This window comes from Myotis nattereri (assembly GCF_964212035.1).
Source record: "Myotis nattereri genome assembly, chromosome: 3".
Lineage (NCBI taxonomy): Eukaryota > Metazoa > Chordata > Mammalia > Chiroptera > Vespertilionidae > Myotis > Myotis nattereri.
This window is the reverse complement of record NC_138077.1, coordinates 133,015,615-133,031,918: the sequence shown is the minus strand read 5'-3', so window position 1 is coordinate 133,031,918 and position 16,304 is coordinate 133,015,615. Positions and strand designations below refer to the sequence as shown.

General features: G+C 38.8%; 1 protein-coding gene across 4 annotated transcripts in view; it reads right to left on the bottom strand.

Annotated features, from left to right (window-relative positions):
• The window catches only part of PHACTR1 (phosphatase and actin regulator 1), a 507,187-nt gene that overhangs the window by 472,455 nt on the left and 18,428 nt on the right, over window positions 1–16,304 (bottom strand). For all 4 annotated transcript variants that reach the window (XM_081085614.1, XM_081085612.1, XM_081085613.1 and 1 more), the window contains exon 3: window positions 4,951–5,097. In XM_081085614.1, coding sequence (XP_080941740.1) covers window positions 4,951–5,097 — 147 coding nt within the window. The remainder of the gene's footprint in view (window positions 1–4,950; window positions 5,098–16,304) is intronic.

The following is a 16,304-nucleotide window of genomic DNA, read 5'->3' as shown; positions in this document are numbered from 1 at the left end:
TTCTGATTCTTGCCTCACATTTTCCATTTAAAACACAGCTCCATGGTTTTCCATGAAATTAAATAATATTGGCACATAAGAACAGAACAAACAATTTATCCTTTCATCATAAGAAAATGGTAAATACAGTACTTAGATGTTTAAAAATTAATAATTCCCAGGCAAAATATCCTAAATTTAACCACTCAACAGAGATTTTGCGTTTGTCTCATGAACATGGCTTATATATCACATATTTATAGTTATATATTTGAAGCAAACAAATTATATTTCTTCACAGTGTTAATTACTTACTTCCCTCTACCTTGTTCATATTATTTATGTTATCTGAAGTGGTCTTCACTAGTGTCACCTTAATGCATGACGTAATGAGATGATCAGTTTAGCTAGCTTTAATGATGGTACAAAAGGAGGGCAGAACCTCAGAAAGCCTAGTAGTAGGGACTCCGGTCATCTATGTGGTCAGCTACTTGGATTATTATGACTAGTTAATGTGAGAGCAATACTTAAAAGAAGAATTTTTGGCCAACAAAATAAAAGCCAGATCCATATGATCAATTATCTTTCCATTTGAAATCAGTACCAAAAATAAACAAATAAAATATTGTGAGGAATACATAGGCATTCTTCAGTGAAAGAATGGAGGAGAATGCTTACCAAGACCCTTAAATTGGTGAAACAATCTTGGCTCTCCAATGACAATATTCACAGTTTTGCCCAGGAACAGCTCTCATGGCTAAGTAATGAGAGCACATCATGGACTATCACTTCTCAATATCATGCGCCTTCATAATTTAGCTAAGAAATAAAGGTCTTTCTCCGCAGGAAAAGGGGAAAGAGATCTCCTGAGACTCAGTTTATCACTTAATCTGGCTGACCCATCCATTCTTACAGGTAGCAAGAGTAAGTCAATTTTCACTGTCATTATTCTGTGGGCCCAAAAGAGAGGGAGAGGTCAATAGAAGATAGAAACAGGAATCCTTGAGTGACATCAGGAACTAAAAAATATCCTTCTAAGGAGGATGCTTATGCCAGGGTTGAGCATACAAAGCAATTCTGAAATGTCAACAAAGGTTAAACTTCTTGATGATTAGAAGAGAACTTACTTTTCTCAAAAGTGACTAATATTGGTTTGTGTTTTAATCCTAAATCATCAGATGATTAGCCTTCCTTCTTCTGACATCCCTTTAAGAAATTTTAGATGTGCTTAAATCCTCTATTTACCAGAACAACTTCATCCACTGTGGTGTGTAATTATGGAGCACTTTACCATTTCAGAATCTTCTATGTATGGAATACTCTTCTATATACTGTCAGTATACAGAAAAATAGAATACACTAGCTCATAGAAAGTATCTGCCAGATGAGCTGCAACTCTTCATTGCATTCTCTTTAATGTAGTGAGTAAATGACCTCATAAGGCAGGGTAAGCTCTTACAAGCAAAATGTCAGTGATGTTCATTAGTAAGTGAGAACACAATTAGAAAAACTTGCTACTAATAGTGTGAACACACTCTTCTGTTACAAAATGTCCTATTAACACATCTGAAATTCTCAAATTCAACTCTTCCAATGTTTTAAATGAAGTCTGATGTGTCTGGGTAACTTCTAGCAAATACACTGACTTATTTTTTTAAATATAGTTTATTGATTTTTTACAGAGAGGAAGGGAGAGGGATAGAGAGTTAGAAACATCGATGAGAGAGAAGCATTGATCAGCTGCCTCCTGCACACCCCCTACTGGGGATGTGCCCGCAACCAAGGTACATGCCCTTGACCGGAATCAAACCTAGGTACATGCCCTTGACCGGAATCGAACCTGGGACCCTTCAGTCCCCAGGCCGACGCTCTATCCAGTTAGCCAAACCAGCCAGGGCTGGACTTATTTTTTTATAGCTTATATACTATCTTCAGCCAACAATCATCTATTAATATTTGCATTGAGGCTCTTTTAGAAAAATAAAAGTCATGAATCAGAAAATTATTGTTCTCCACTGTCTCAATTTAGGCTGTGCTTTAAATTAACATATTCATAAAGTTGTGAAAGACCCATATTTAGGTGCTATTCTTTGACTGACTTGGGACTATAGGTGAATGAGTGTGTCCTTCACTCAAGCTGCAGAGTTATTTCTGAAATGACAGTACTAAGTATCATAAGGGACAGTGTAAAGTTGAAGAAGTTCTTAACTATTTAATCAGTATTCAAAATGCCCCAAACGATTTCATGATATCCAAGTAAAATGAGCACATGTATATTATTTTCTTAAAGCATTATTAAATCAATAAAACATTAAACATGGATGCATATATAATGAGTGGGTGTTAGAAAGCAAATATTAAACATACATAGTTTAAACCAATAAGGAATTTCTCTGGAAAGAATAAACAATGTGACTGGGGAGTAGGAGGGAAGTGGGAAGAAAGGGCAGATGAAAGCTTCCCTGTTTAATTGTATATAAATTGTGTTCAGAGACAGACAAATGCTCTCTATGCCCAAATTATGTAGTTTATCCCAAGTGTGCGGGCTCCTTTGCTCCGCAACACTGATAAGGACACTAATAGTTTAATTACAACTTGCTGCTCAAGAAGATAAACAAAGCTGCTTGCTTTTTAAGCCAGGGGTAACAATTACTTTAAACATCGGGGACAGACACATCTGCAAGTGGAGTTTACTATGTCAGGAAACCACAGAACGCAGCTGGAAAATAAAGCCCCAGGAGTGAGCAGCCAGCGCAAAATTAGAGCAAAACCGCCTGATTTGAGCAGTGGAGTAGTAGGTGTGAGGCATAGTAAACAGACAACAAACGTTAAGTGGGCAGGGATAGGAAAGTTTTAGGTGCCAGATCACCCGCATTTTCAAGGGGATTCCATCACAGAGACTGAGCACCCCTCCATCCGCTGTCAAGCTTACAATAAACTCAGTCAGGAAGTCCTCTTCAGCACCACCGAGGAAGGACAGCTCCCTTAAACTAAGACCCAGCAGGGACTGCCCTCCCTCCTTTACTACCTTACCATGCTCTCCACTGAATTTCTCTTTTGCTGGTGTCCTTCTGGACACTTTGCTTTTAGTGGTATTCTAAGGGACATATGAAAACGCCTGGGAGCTTGTTTGGCTTTTATTTTTTTCTTCAGGCGAAAGGGAGACACATCCTTTCAGAAAAATCCATTCTTTTAATTGGCCACCAGAGAAATTTAACCAGAATAAAAGACTGCAAGTCCCTGGGTTTAATCTGGTGGCAAAATGGTTTCAGTAAGTCAGTGGTAGCCAAAGACACTAAGGCAATATCCCAGAGTGTGATAGTAGAGGAGTCAACAGAATAAGTCCTAATATCACTGGGTGGGAAAGTAATCTTGGTCTTGAAAGAAACTCTTTCCAGTCCTTTTCAAGACCCTTCACAACTCTATCCTTAATCTGGAACATACAACTAGAGGATTAACAGTTGCACAGTGAGACCTTTGGCGGTACAGCACACCACAAACACTGCCAAAGCTTCCCCCAATAAAGTCCCTTTTCCCCCAGCCCCAATCCAGACGCACACAGCTCAGGAGCAACAAGGAAACATTTGACTAGAAAACCAATATCACCAAGACAAGAAAATTACACTTTAAGTAACTTGTCTACTTTGGCACTTCCGGTTACCATCCTTCCAGTCATAAAGATATTGTTGCTGAGCGAGCACATCTTGTTTCTCTATGCAGAGTTTTTCTTTTTTCTTTTTTTGGTCCAAACTTCTTGATAGTATGTAAAATATACATAATTTGAAGGTCCTCTTTGCTACATCAGAGTGTGTGAGCCGGCGCACACACACACTTTGATTCAGTTCCATTTTAAAGGGTTTAGTTTCCTACATAAAAGGTATCATCTGGTTTTTAAACTTTCTTTGAAGGAGGGTCTTCAGGGAAATGCCCTCCTTTTGCATGGAGTTACTGGAATACTAAGGGACTCTAGAAAGGAAGAGACACAGCTAGGGTGGAGGCTTAGCGGTCATTCAGAAAGGCAGCGCTCTGAAGTTGGTGGAGAACAACTTCTTCCCAGTGACAGTGACCACAGACTAGTAAGGGGTGGGGGAGGGGTGTCTGCCCCTGACTCTGGAGCAGTAGCAGCGGTGGGGTCAGCAGACACTGGGTGCTTCTGAGGCAACCCTGAGAGATCTCAACTGAAGCAAGTTGACGCTCTGAACCCCTTAGTCCTCTCTATTGCTTTATTTCTTCCTTCCTTCCCTTTCGTCTTTCCTTCTCTCCCTCCGCTACCTCAATTACCCTTTTCACTTAATTCCATCTGAGTCACTTCGGTCCCCAGTTCCAGTGACACCCAGTCAAATCACCTAACATGTACCCTGCAGACCATGATATTATTATGATGATCACAATGGTTGCTTGCCAACTGCTTGGTGCAAGGAAAAAGTCCTGTTCCCAGCTGTCAACCGCGCCCCCTGTCCCCACTCCAACACCACAGCAGTGGTACCAACCTGGCAAAATCACCAGAGTCTGAATGTCACCAGCAAGTTCCACCCACCCTGGAGTAGCCCCGCCAGCAAACCTCACCAGCAGAGCCCACACCAGCGCACTGCCATCCTGACCCAGCTCTAGGTTATAACTACCGTCATTGTTATCAGTGACAGCACTCTTCATGGAAAGGGGAACCCCGCGGGTGACTCCTGGGCAATGTAGGGCTCCACGCACTACCCTTCCCACCTCTGCAGCGCACGCGCGCGTGCACCCTCCCCCGCCCCTCTACCCCATACACACCCTCCTCGCACCAGCACCAGCGACACAAAGAGAGGGAGTGAGCGAGCCGGTTCTGGGCTGGGCTGGGCAGAAAGGGGGCAGAAGGGAGGGCATTGCCAGGAGCGGACACCGGAGGAGGGCAAGGGGCTGAGCCAGCCGGCGGTGAGGAAGGTAGAAAGGGGAGCTTGGTGGGGAGAGAGCAGGCTGGAGGGTCGTCCTTACCTGCCCCCAGGTTAAAGGAAATCCTGGCCTCCGCGAGGTACGGCGTGTCACTCTTGGAGCGGACTCTCCTGATGGGCCGCCGGTCTATATCATCCTCCGAAGATGCCGCCATTAAGGTGGGAGGCAGGAGCAGGGTCGCCCGGCGAGCTGAGAGGGAAAAGGAGGAGAAGAGAGAGGGAGAGAGGCGGAAAGGGGAGGAGGGGAAAGGAAGAGGCTCACACCCGGAGGGGGAGGGGAGAGGGGGGATGGGAGAGGAAGGGAAAGGGGATGGGGAGGAAAGGGGAAAAAGAGGGGGAAAGGAAGAAAGAAGGAGAGAGAAAGAAAGAGCAAAGGAGAGAAAAGGGTGAGGGGAGAGAAAGAAAATCCGTTAAGGATTTGTGGACTGGAGCAGAGATCAGGCAGGCTGCCTCTGGCTGGCGCCCAGGGCTCCCCCTAACTCTTCTCCCAGGCTGGACCAACGGGCGAGTGCTGGGGACTGACACCCTGCCTCCTGCCCGCAGCCAATTCCCAGCTCTTGGCACAGACAGGCTGATGCGAAAGAGAAGACTCCAAAGCAAAGATGCTCAGTCAGCACCATGCCCTCTCCCGCCAAATGCACTTGCTCTGCTCTTCAAGCTACACCAGGGTCTCCTGAACCCACAGGAGTTCCCAGCCAGAGGTACCTGCCCCAGCTTTCCTTGCATGGACTTCTTACTACTAGGGTGTAAGCCCAGGCCCCATTGGCCATGGAGGAGAGCATGGCACCCAGCGTACCCCTCTGCTTCCTCTTTCCCAACCCAGAGCTCAAATAGAGATGAAGTCAGATCAGGAAATTCTCAGATGCTCCCTTGAGCCCTGGAGGAGGAAAGAAAGGAAAAGTATGTACAACTTTAAGAGCAGTTTGGCAGGAAACTTTCTAGAGTTGATGTTTTGAATGTGGAATAGGCATATTCACACAGAACTGAGGGGCTCTTTTTTATAACCATGATTTTCTATGATGTGTTTATCTTTACATAAATATCTGTTCGTTTAACCTTCAACTTTATCTCTATTTGGTGACTTCAGGCACAGATAATAGTCTTTGTATTGCACCTGTGGTCTCTATAACCCCATACCGTTATTTCTGAAGGTGAGGGGAAGATCAAGGGCACTTTACATTTCTTTGAATGTGTGCACGGCTACCTTCACATGTTACCCAGCAGAAGGACCCGGAAAGGTTTCTGGAGTATGAATCATAATGGTTTGATGCTCCTATAGAAGCTATTGATGGGCTTAACTCTTTTATGTCTGACTTTCTGCAGCTTCAGTCACTTGGTCTTTTTGTGGCCTGATGTTCTTTCTAATAAGAGACCACCTGGGGTACATGGATAAATGTTACCTTGATTATCTCCCTGCTACAGAGGAATCTCAGTGTAAGGTCATGCCCTCCGGTGTCAGAGGAGGAAGTGCTGCTCTGACTCTGCAAGACTTCCTCTCCCCTTCAGCTGTCCATTCTTACGCACATCTTGTACTCTTGCACCCCTGTTCAGTCCCTCTTCTTTGGTCTCTTCACACACAAGTAGTAACTCTACATCTTAGGAAAAATATACCTGCACTTGTCCTTACTGTTTCTCAGTCTCTACCATACTCTTCCTCCCATTCTGTTTAACTTTCCTGTGGGACTCTTGGCCCCATAGGCTTCCTTATTTTCTTTTTTTAAAAAAATGTCTTTATTGATTAAGGTATTACATATGTGTCTTTATCCCTCCATTGTCCTCCCCCCCATTCATGCCCCCCCCCATTGTCTGTGTCCAAACAAGCTCTCAAGGCTCCATTATTTTCACTCTCATTTCCCTCCTTTCGTCTTTATAACTGGTTTCTATCCCCACCTCCCAATCACAGTTATTTTAAAGGTCATTAACACCCTCCTAACAGTTAAATCCACTTTTTTCTTGGCCTCTTTAAAGTATGTAGTAATCTATCTGTTTTGAAATAATCTCCTCTGGTCTTTCTGTACTAAACTAACTCCCTAACAACTTGATTTCTAATTATCAGCCAGTTCTCTGTGTGTTGATTTAAAATTACCTATCCTGGCATTCAAGACCCTTCACAATCTGATTTCAACCTGTTTTTTCAAATTTATCTATTTTTTACCTCCAGTCTGCTTGGAGTTGTCCTAACAAGTCTGGCTTATTTATGCATTTGTACCTTTGCTTGTTTTGACAACACAAATTTCTTTCCTACAAACTTGCCATGTTCTCCCTCAGGAATATAAGATAAATGACTCAGTAGTCTATGGCATGAACCCAGTACACAGTAAATACTCAATAGATATCCTATATAATAAAAGGCTAGTGTGCAAATTGTCCCCTTGGGTGGTCATTTGACCTGGAGTTCTACCAGGAGTTCGACCACTTGCTATGATGTGTGCTGACCACCAGGGGGCAGCGCAGAACATGGCAGGCTTCAGTGATGCAGTGCTGGCAGTGGGCGGTAGTGGAGGCACTGCTAGCCCCAATAGGCCCCAACAAGAGCAGGACCATGGCAGGATGATGGAGCAGGTGAGTGGGCAGTGCCAGGCCAAGGCGGGTATGAGTGGAGACCCAGGTGCTTCCCAGGGCCCAGAGGTCAGCTAGGACCTGCCCTTCCATGCCAGATGCTCATGCTTCGATCGCAGCCAGGCCTAGGGACTGCACCCCATGCACGAATTCTGTGCACTAGGCCACTAGTTTTTGAATAAAAGAAGAGAGGAGAGGGAAAGAGAAAGCAGAGAAGAGAAAAAAGGACTGAATGAAGGTTACTAATTAAAGAGTAGCTGAATTGGGGGCCAAATCCATGTCTGTTTCATTTCAAATCATGTATCCTTAACCAGTATATTGACCTGCTAAGTATCTATATTTGGCTTATTAGCCACATTTTAAGTTCACTTTTCTGTGACACTTGGCTCATTATTATGTCCCATTTATCTTTGTAAAACATAGATTAAAAATGGATGCCTCCTCTCCCAGGGGGCACAAGGGGGCATTTGGCTCATCAAATGAACCATGACTAATCAGGCTGCAAACCAATATTATGATTGTAACATTTATGCTCAAGCTGGTAAAGAGATGCAAAAGCAAGGAAATAAATGCAAACAATTCTGAATACTGTATAAACTATCCCTCTCTTTGAATTAATGCAGTGCTATTTGGTTGTTTAAAATGTTTAGAATTCCCCACCTCCTTGTCTGTTCTCTCATCAGCCATACCTCTAAAATCAATAAAGACATTTGAAGGAATCCTTAGGCTAGCTTTCCCTGTGTTTCTTAGATTTTACATATTAATGATTCTTGACACAGAGAACTACATCTTTGGACTTCTATTTCTTATTTGTTCAACATTTTAGAGGACTAGGAAGCTAATATTATCACTACCACTTTAGGTTTACCTTTCTTAGAGAAATATAAATGCACTTTTATATTATTTCATTATGAGCTATTTTATTATTGATATAATTATAGGTAGATATGCTTTTTACAAAAAATAATACAAAACACTAATCTATCTTCATGTTCTTTTATTATTTTATCTTATTTTCAGTTTTGACTCTAATCTTCTATTTTTTGGTTTTCCTAATTTACTGCCACCTTTGTCTCACTTAATGTTTCCCATTCTCTTTTCACTTCGCCTCTCTTCTGTCACATCTCTCCTAGTTCTTTCTAACAATTCCTTTCCAAAGTCAGTGCCATTTAATTTATCTCCCTCCATATGAAGTATTTACTTTTGTGGGCTTGTCCCAGTGTTTCCACATTCTTTGTTCGCTGGGATTCCTATCATATACATAATCTAGTAACATAAAATATTTGACTGAATGGCATCAGGGAAGAGTCTGAGGTGGAAATCAGGGATGGTGGGTGCTGCCCCCAGTACTACCACCACCATCAATTAACATTGGACAACCTACTCTACCAGGATGGGTCTCAGTCACCTCAGCTATAAAACTTTAAGGGTCATCCCAAGCCAGTGTTGCTCAGTGTTTGAGCATCAATTCAGAAAACAAGAGGTTACCCATTCCAACCCAGGGCAAATGCCTGGGTTGTAGGCTCAATCCCCAGTAGGGGGCATGCAGTGGATCAATAATGTTACTCTGTCATCGATGTTTCTATCTCTCTATCCCTCTCCCTTCCTCTCTCTCTAAAAAATCAATAAAAACATATAAAAATGCAAAGATCAGATAAACAATCTTAAGACCCTACCAAGTCTTAATACTCCATGAATATTTGCAGGTATTCTTCTAACTCTATCAGTGTCTATAGCATATATTCTCTCTTAATCTAAGAAAATACACTGTTCCTTTGATTTATAACTAATCATATTGAGGAAAACACATGGTATCCATACTTCTTTCAAGTAATTTCATATTATTTGTCTATTTTAGGTAACGGTACATCCTTTAGAATCTATTATTTTTCTCATACCATTTCTAATATGAGGCAACACAAATAGAATTATTTGTGTGTGTACATGTGTGGATGTGGATTCTGTGTATAGAAAGAATTGAATTCAATTGTGACCACAACAACTGCAAAATATAGTGGGTGTTTGTTTTCTTCATTTTAAAGATTGTTTCTTTTTAAATATACTTACTGACTCAGGGGCTCTTTTATTCTTTTCTTTTATAAAGCTGATCAACTTCTTAACACTGAAGACCCTGACATGCAAGTTATAACCACAGCTAGATCCCAGAGAAAGAGAAGCAGCATAATAGAGTGCTCAACAAATAACATGTTATACATTCACCACTGGCATAGAAGAGGGTGGAGGTGGGAAGGACAGGAAGGAGGAAGACTGCACTATTCCATCCTCGTCAAGAAAACTTTATTTAGATGAGTGAAGCGTATCCTTTAAAATATTATTTAAAGTGTGTTTCAAGGGCACCCATATATTGGTATCACTTGGAATATGTGTTAAAATGTAGATTTACCAGGCCCCCAACATGGACCTATTGAATTTTGAGCGAATAATACCTTGGTACCTAGATTTTTCAAAAGGCTCCTTACTATGCTTATTCTCAACACTGGTTTTCAACATTATACTGGAGGCCTCGGTCAAGTCACTAAGTTAAGTGAAAGAAGTTAAAAAAGATATAAGTATTGGAAAATAAGAGAATAATTGTGATTAGTCATATATGTTATGACTGTGTACATACGAAATCCATAAGAATCCAGACTCTTTGAAATGAGTGAATTTTACAACATTACTGGATACAATAGCAATGTAAAATATCAGTTTTATTTCTATACACTAGCAAAGTTATGAAATATAATTAGAAAAGCATAAAAAATAAAAAATATATGAATAAATCTAACAAAAGATGAGAAACACTTTTATATGAAAAACTACAAAAAACATTCCTAAAAGAAATTAAAAAGACCTAAATAAAAGAGAGATGGATGAACATATGCTTATGCGCATGGATTAAAGGACATGTTATTGTAAAGTCATCAGTCTCTTCAAATTGATCTATAAATTCAATGAAATTTCAATCAAAATCTCAAGTGTTTTTTTTTTAACTTGACAACCTGATTCTAAAATGCATATGAAAATGCAAAGGAACAAGGCTAGCCAGAACAATCTTGACAAATAAGAAAATAGCTGGAAGATTTATAGTAGAAGATACCAAGTCTTATAAAAGTATAGAATTCAAAAAACAAAGGTAAATAGACCAATGGAAGAGAATAGAGAATCTAAAAATAGACTCACATATAAACAGTAACCTGATTATGACAAGAATCCCACTACAGTGTTATGGGAAAAGATGGATTTTTCAATAAACAATGCTTGATCACTTGAATATCCATATGGTGGAAGAAAATAAACTTAATCCCTACCTCACATCATACATAAACTTCAATTCCAAATGAATCATGCACCTAAATTTAAAAAGTAAACAACAAAGTTTCTAGAAGAAAATTTTTTCAAGAAAGAATATTTTATGACCTTATTTTAAATAGGGCATGAAAATCTCTAACCATAAGAGAATAAATAGGCATGTTGATGCCATTAAAATAAAGAACAAGACAATTAAAAAAATGCAATATAACAAAATATGTGGAATACAGTTAAAACAGTGCTGATAGCAGAATTTATAGTATTAAATGTTTCTATTAGAGAAAATATCTTGAATTTATTATTTAAATTCCTATCTCAGGAATTTAGGGGAAAAATAAATTTAAAGCAAACAGAGGGATGAAACTAATAGACAGCACATGTCAATTAAATTAAAAACATGCAGACAATAGAAAAATAAAACGAAAAACTCATTCTTCAAAAAAGATCAATAAAATTGATTAACCTTTAGCAATATTGTCATAGATAAAAATAGAGAAGAGGCCCTGGCCAGGTAGATCAGTTGGTTAGAGCATCTTCTGGATACAAAATGTTGCAAATTCCATTTCTGGTCAGGGCATATACAGGAAGCAATCAATGCAAAAATAAATGGAACAACAAATTGATCTCTCTCTCTCTCTCTCTCTCTTCCTCCTGCCCCTCCTCTAAAATCAATAAATTAAAAACAAATAGAGAAGATACAAATCACCAATATCAGGAATCAAACAGGAGTAATGACTATAGATCTTATATCCATTAAAAGGATAATAAAATAATACTGCAAACATCTTTCTGCTCATATATTTAAAAACTTAATAAAAATAAATGACATGCTCTTAAAAAAATATATTAGGCCCTAGTCTGTTTTCTCAATGATTAGAGCATTAGCCCACACATTGAAAGATCATGGATTCAATTCCAGTCAAAGACATATGCCTTGGTTGCAGGCTCAATCCCTGGCCCTGGTCAGGGTGCATTGTGGAGGAGGGGCAACCAATTGATGTATCTCTCTCACATTGATGTTTCTTTCTCTCTGTCTCTCCTCCTCCCTTTCACTCTCTCTAAAAATCAATGGAAAAAATATCCTTGGGTGAGGATTAACAACAACAACAAAAAGATATTAGGAGAGTGAAACAAGAATGCAATAGACTGGGAGAAGATATCTTCAATTTTATATATGATAAAGGATTTGTAACCAGAATATATAGAGAACTAAAACAATAATGAAAAAAGAGACAACCCACCTCAGTTTTTTTTAATGGACAAAAAACTTGAATAGACACTTCACAAAGGTAGATATCCAAATGTTTAATTGTTTAATAGGCATAAGGAAAGATGCTTGCCATGGCGGGGTGGGTAAGTTGGTTGGAGCTTCATCCTGGACACCAAAAAGGCAAAAAGGTTGCAGGTTTGATTCCCTGTTAGGAGGCAACTGATGGATGCCTCTCTCTCTCTCTCTCTCTCTCTCTCTCTCTCTCTCTCTCTTTCTCTTCCCCTTCCTCTCTCTCTAAAAATCAATAAACATATCCTCGGGTGAGGATTAAAAAAAGAAAAGATGCTTAACGTCATTACTTAAAGGTAATTTCAAATAGAAACCTTAGTGAAATATCATTACATATCACCAATTTGGCTAAAACTTAAAAACCATTCAATGCCAAGATTGGTGAGGATGTGGAGGAATTGAAGCTCTTATACATTGCTGGTAGGAATGTAAATTTATAAAACTTCTCTGGAAAACTTTTTATACAAATGTATACATAAACACAGGTAACATACTAAACCTTATGACAAGGATGATAACGTTGATAGCAGTTTTATTCATAAACACCTGAACTGGAAACAACCCAAAGGACTATCAATAAGGAAATATACAAGAATGATTGTACTATCTTCATACATTGTCATATTACATAGAAATGAAAAGGAAGAAGCTATTACTACAAGCAACAACATGGATAACTCTCACAGGCATAGTGTTGAACATCAGAAGCCAGACCTAAAGGAATATATATTGTATGGGTAGGTATATATTCCACTTATCTGAACTTTAAGAAAGAGAAAAGCTAATATACTAGTACAACGATGGAAATTTGATTAGAGAGATATTGTCTTGGAAGGTGCACAAGGGATCCATTTTGGATGTAGCAAATATTCTGTATCTTGATCTGGGTGGTAGTTATACCTTTTAGAAAAGATGATTACTTTCATAAAAGTTCATAAAATTTTACATTTTATGTTTGTTCACATCATCTACATATGTTAAATACTAAAAGTAAAATCATATTATGCTTAACTTTAATAAAAATTTGCTAGTTACCATTAGGTGCACATTTACAAATAAAACTGTTACGTAATTTTGTAAGCAAATATATGTGTCCTGGAGAATATCATAATATGTAAGGATCATAGTTATTTGATACCAATCATTATCAATTTAAAAATAAAAGCACAAGCTCTTTTTTAAAAAGTAAGATAAACCTTCCAGCTTATTAAAATGCACAAAAAAGTGAGAATTATTGCACTTAAGTAGCAATTATCTACAAAACCATACTATTATCCACAATAAATTTAATTTAAATAATCTATAATAATAAAAAGCATAATATGCTAATTAGACCAGGCGTCCTTCCGGATATCCTACCATCCTTCTGGACGAAGCCAGGGCTGTGAGGGAAGCCCAGGTCCCTGGTGCCAGAGGGAAGCCGGTGCCAGCAGCCAGGGGAAGGAAGGCCAACTCTAGCATGATTTTCGTGCATCCAGCCTCTAGTTTTTTAATAAATTGGGTCATGTTTGTGAATGTCAACATTCCACTATGCTAAAATTCTCTAAGTTTTTTTCTGTCTCAGCCTTACTTTTAGGCTATCGTCATATCTCATTTATAACCATGATCTTTTAAATATTCTGCTCCCACAATTCTGGGCTACATTAATAATAACAAATAAATAGATTGGAAATGTATATGACAAATAAATAAAAAATGATGACAGTAGGCTTCTTGATATGCCAGAAACTAAACATCACTTTATTTTCCCCAAAAGGAGGAATGTGACAAGAACACAGGAGTTAGCTTAAAGGGGCTAATATTGGCCAAATCTGGGACAACTGGAACACAGAAGCAACTAAATCCACTAATAAATTATAAACCAATAGTAATAGGTATTTTTGAGTAATAAATAATAAATGGATAAAACATAATAAATGGGTAAATATCTAAATAAATAAATACAGGAGGGGGGTGGGCAGGCTCTTGTTTAGAGTAGAAAGCCAGGGCTGGCCAGTCCATGCAGAGGGATGCTGGAGTTACAAAATCATCAGTTTGCAACCATCATAGTTAAAATCAAGCAAGAATCAATAATGGATGCCAACTCCAGGGGGGTATTTTGATCAAAAGGATATTTTCATGATGTTAAAGTTCACCTTTGGAGTATCCCAGCATAACCTGGATCAAACTCTGAGGAAAAAACATCACACAACATTAAAGTAAGAATGATCTATTAAAGCCAGGAAGAGGAACTGTATTCTTAAAAAAAAAATGTCAGTGTTCTAAAAGACAAATTAAGGCTGTGGAAAATTACAGATAACAGAAAGAAAAGGGCATCTGACCTAGAAGGATCCTGAACTGACCCTAGACTGAATCCTGCCCTACAGGGGAAAAGTGCTGTAAAGAACCCTCTTGGTCCCGGCTGGTGTAGCTTAGTTGGTTGGGTGTCATCCTGTGCCAGTTCAATTCCAGGTCAGCGTACATGCCTACTAGTATGTTGCAGGCTTGATCCCTAGTAGGGGGTGTGCAGGAGGCAGCCAATCAATGTTTCTTTTTCACATGAATGTTTCTCTCCCCCTCTCTCTCTCCCTTTCCCTTCCTCTCTCTCAAAAATAAATAAAAACATATTTTAAAAACACCTTCAAAATAAATAAGTAAATAAATAAACCAAACACACACAATCACACATGTATATTTTCTCTCTCCTTCCCTTTCTTGTTCCTTTCTGTCTCTTTCTTCTTCTATCTCTACATAAACACTTTTACAATCCTCTCTAGATAGATAGATAGATAGATAGATAGATAGATAGATAGACAGACAGGCAGGAAGATAAAGACAAGAGATAGCAAATGATAAGCAAAGGGGTAAAATATTATAAATAGGTGAATTTTTCACTTTTCTATAAGTTTTAAATTCTTAAAACTTAAAAAGTACCAGTAAAAAAGTTTTTTATTTAGGCGGTTTTTCAAAAATTTCTGAAAAATTATCATTGTCAGGCATCTCCAAAAGCTTGGATAATTACAGTATAGATCTGAAGGGTACTCTGTCTGCATTTACGTGAAGGGTCTTTAAGCTTTTGTTAAAAATTGATTCTGGTATAGTAGAGTAGACAGATTAAGAATGTTGGCTAAACAGATGAATTAATCACATATGTTACCATTTTGCATATCTAACATGAATTAAAATATATAAAAGCCTTTACACCTCACAATTAATGTCACCAGTATGATGTCACTGATTACAGTGATATATTCCAAATAATTCATGTAGAAAATAGAAAGTGTAAATGATGAAGATGAATATTAACTACACTATCAAACCAATAAGATTGCAGTACTAACTTGCATATCTTAAATGGTTTAGCAAAAACATTCCAAAAAGGCTTTTGGCCTTTATATTACAGCTACATTTAGTATGGAGCCATTGAGATGTTTTTTCTTTCCTATACATATGAATACTTTGCTAGAGAACCAAGAATCTGAGAAATTGTTATTGGTATATCGTAGTGCTCTCTGCCTAAACCTTTCATTAAAGGAGCTGTCCACTATACAACTTTTTGATATTAATTCTTTTTCCTATATTATGAATTTTGTGGGGTCCACAAAGCAAAGGGGGTGACTGCCTTGCTTTTACCATTGTTGCCTGGTACTGCAGCTCCGCAGTGTTCCTACTGGCCTAATTTAGGTCTTTGTGCTGTGCAACTCTAGGAATGCACCACTCAGATCATAGTCTATGTGAATAGAATTAATGGACCTGAAGTCCACAACTTGTGCAGCCATACCTAAGGTGTGGCTTCCTGAAGAGCTGGTTCCATGCTTGGGCATGCAGGCCAGCTCTGTTCCCTATCACAATGTGGGTCTAACATTTACTTTGTTCTGATTCTTCCTTTAAGGCTTGAATACCTAGCTTTCCTCAAATTGATGCCTGGATAATGATGAATGCCAGACTATTTAATAGCTACCCTAAAATTGGCATAGTGACTTCTCCCCCAGAGGGACTACATACTGATTTATGTAAAATTTTGCCTAATTTAAAAACCACTTAAAGGTATAAAATAGAGTAGCAAAACATGTTCAAATATGTTCAAATATAGGAGCCACGTTCTCTGTTTATCTTTTAAAAATCATGCCCCCGCAAAAAGTTGTATGTGATTGTAGCCAGCCTCCAGTGGTCCACAGTGATTCCCAACTCTTGGTATTTATACGTGTGATGTCCCCTCCCATATTGAAACAAGCTTATTCTCTGTGACTAGTGGAATATGGTAGAAA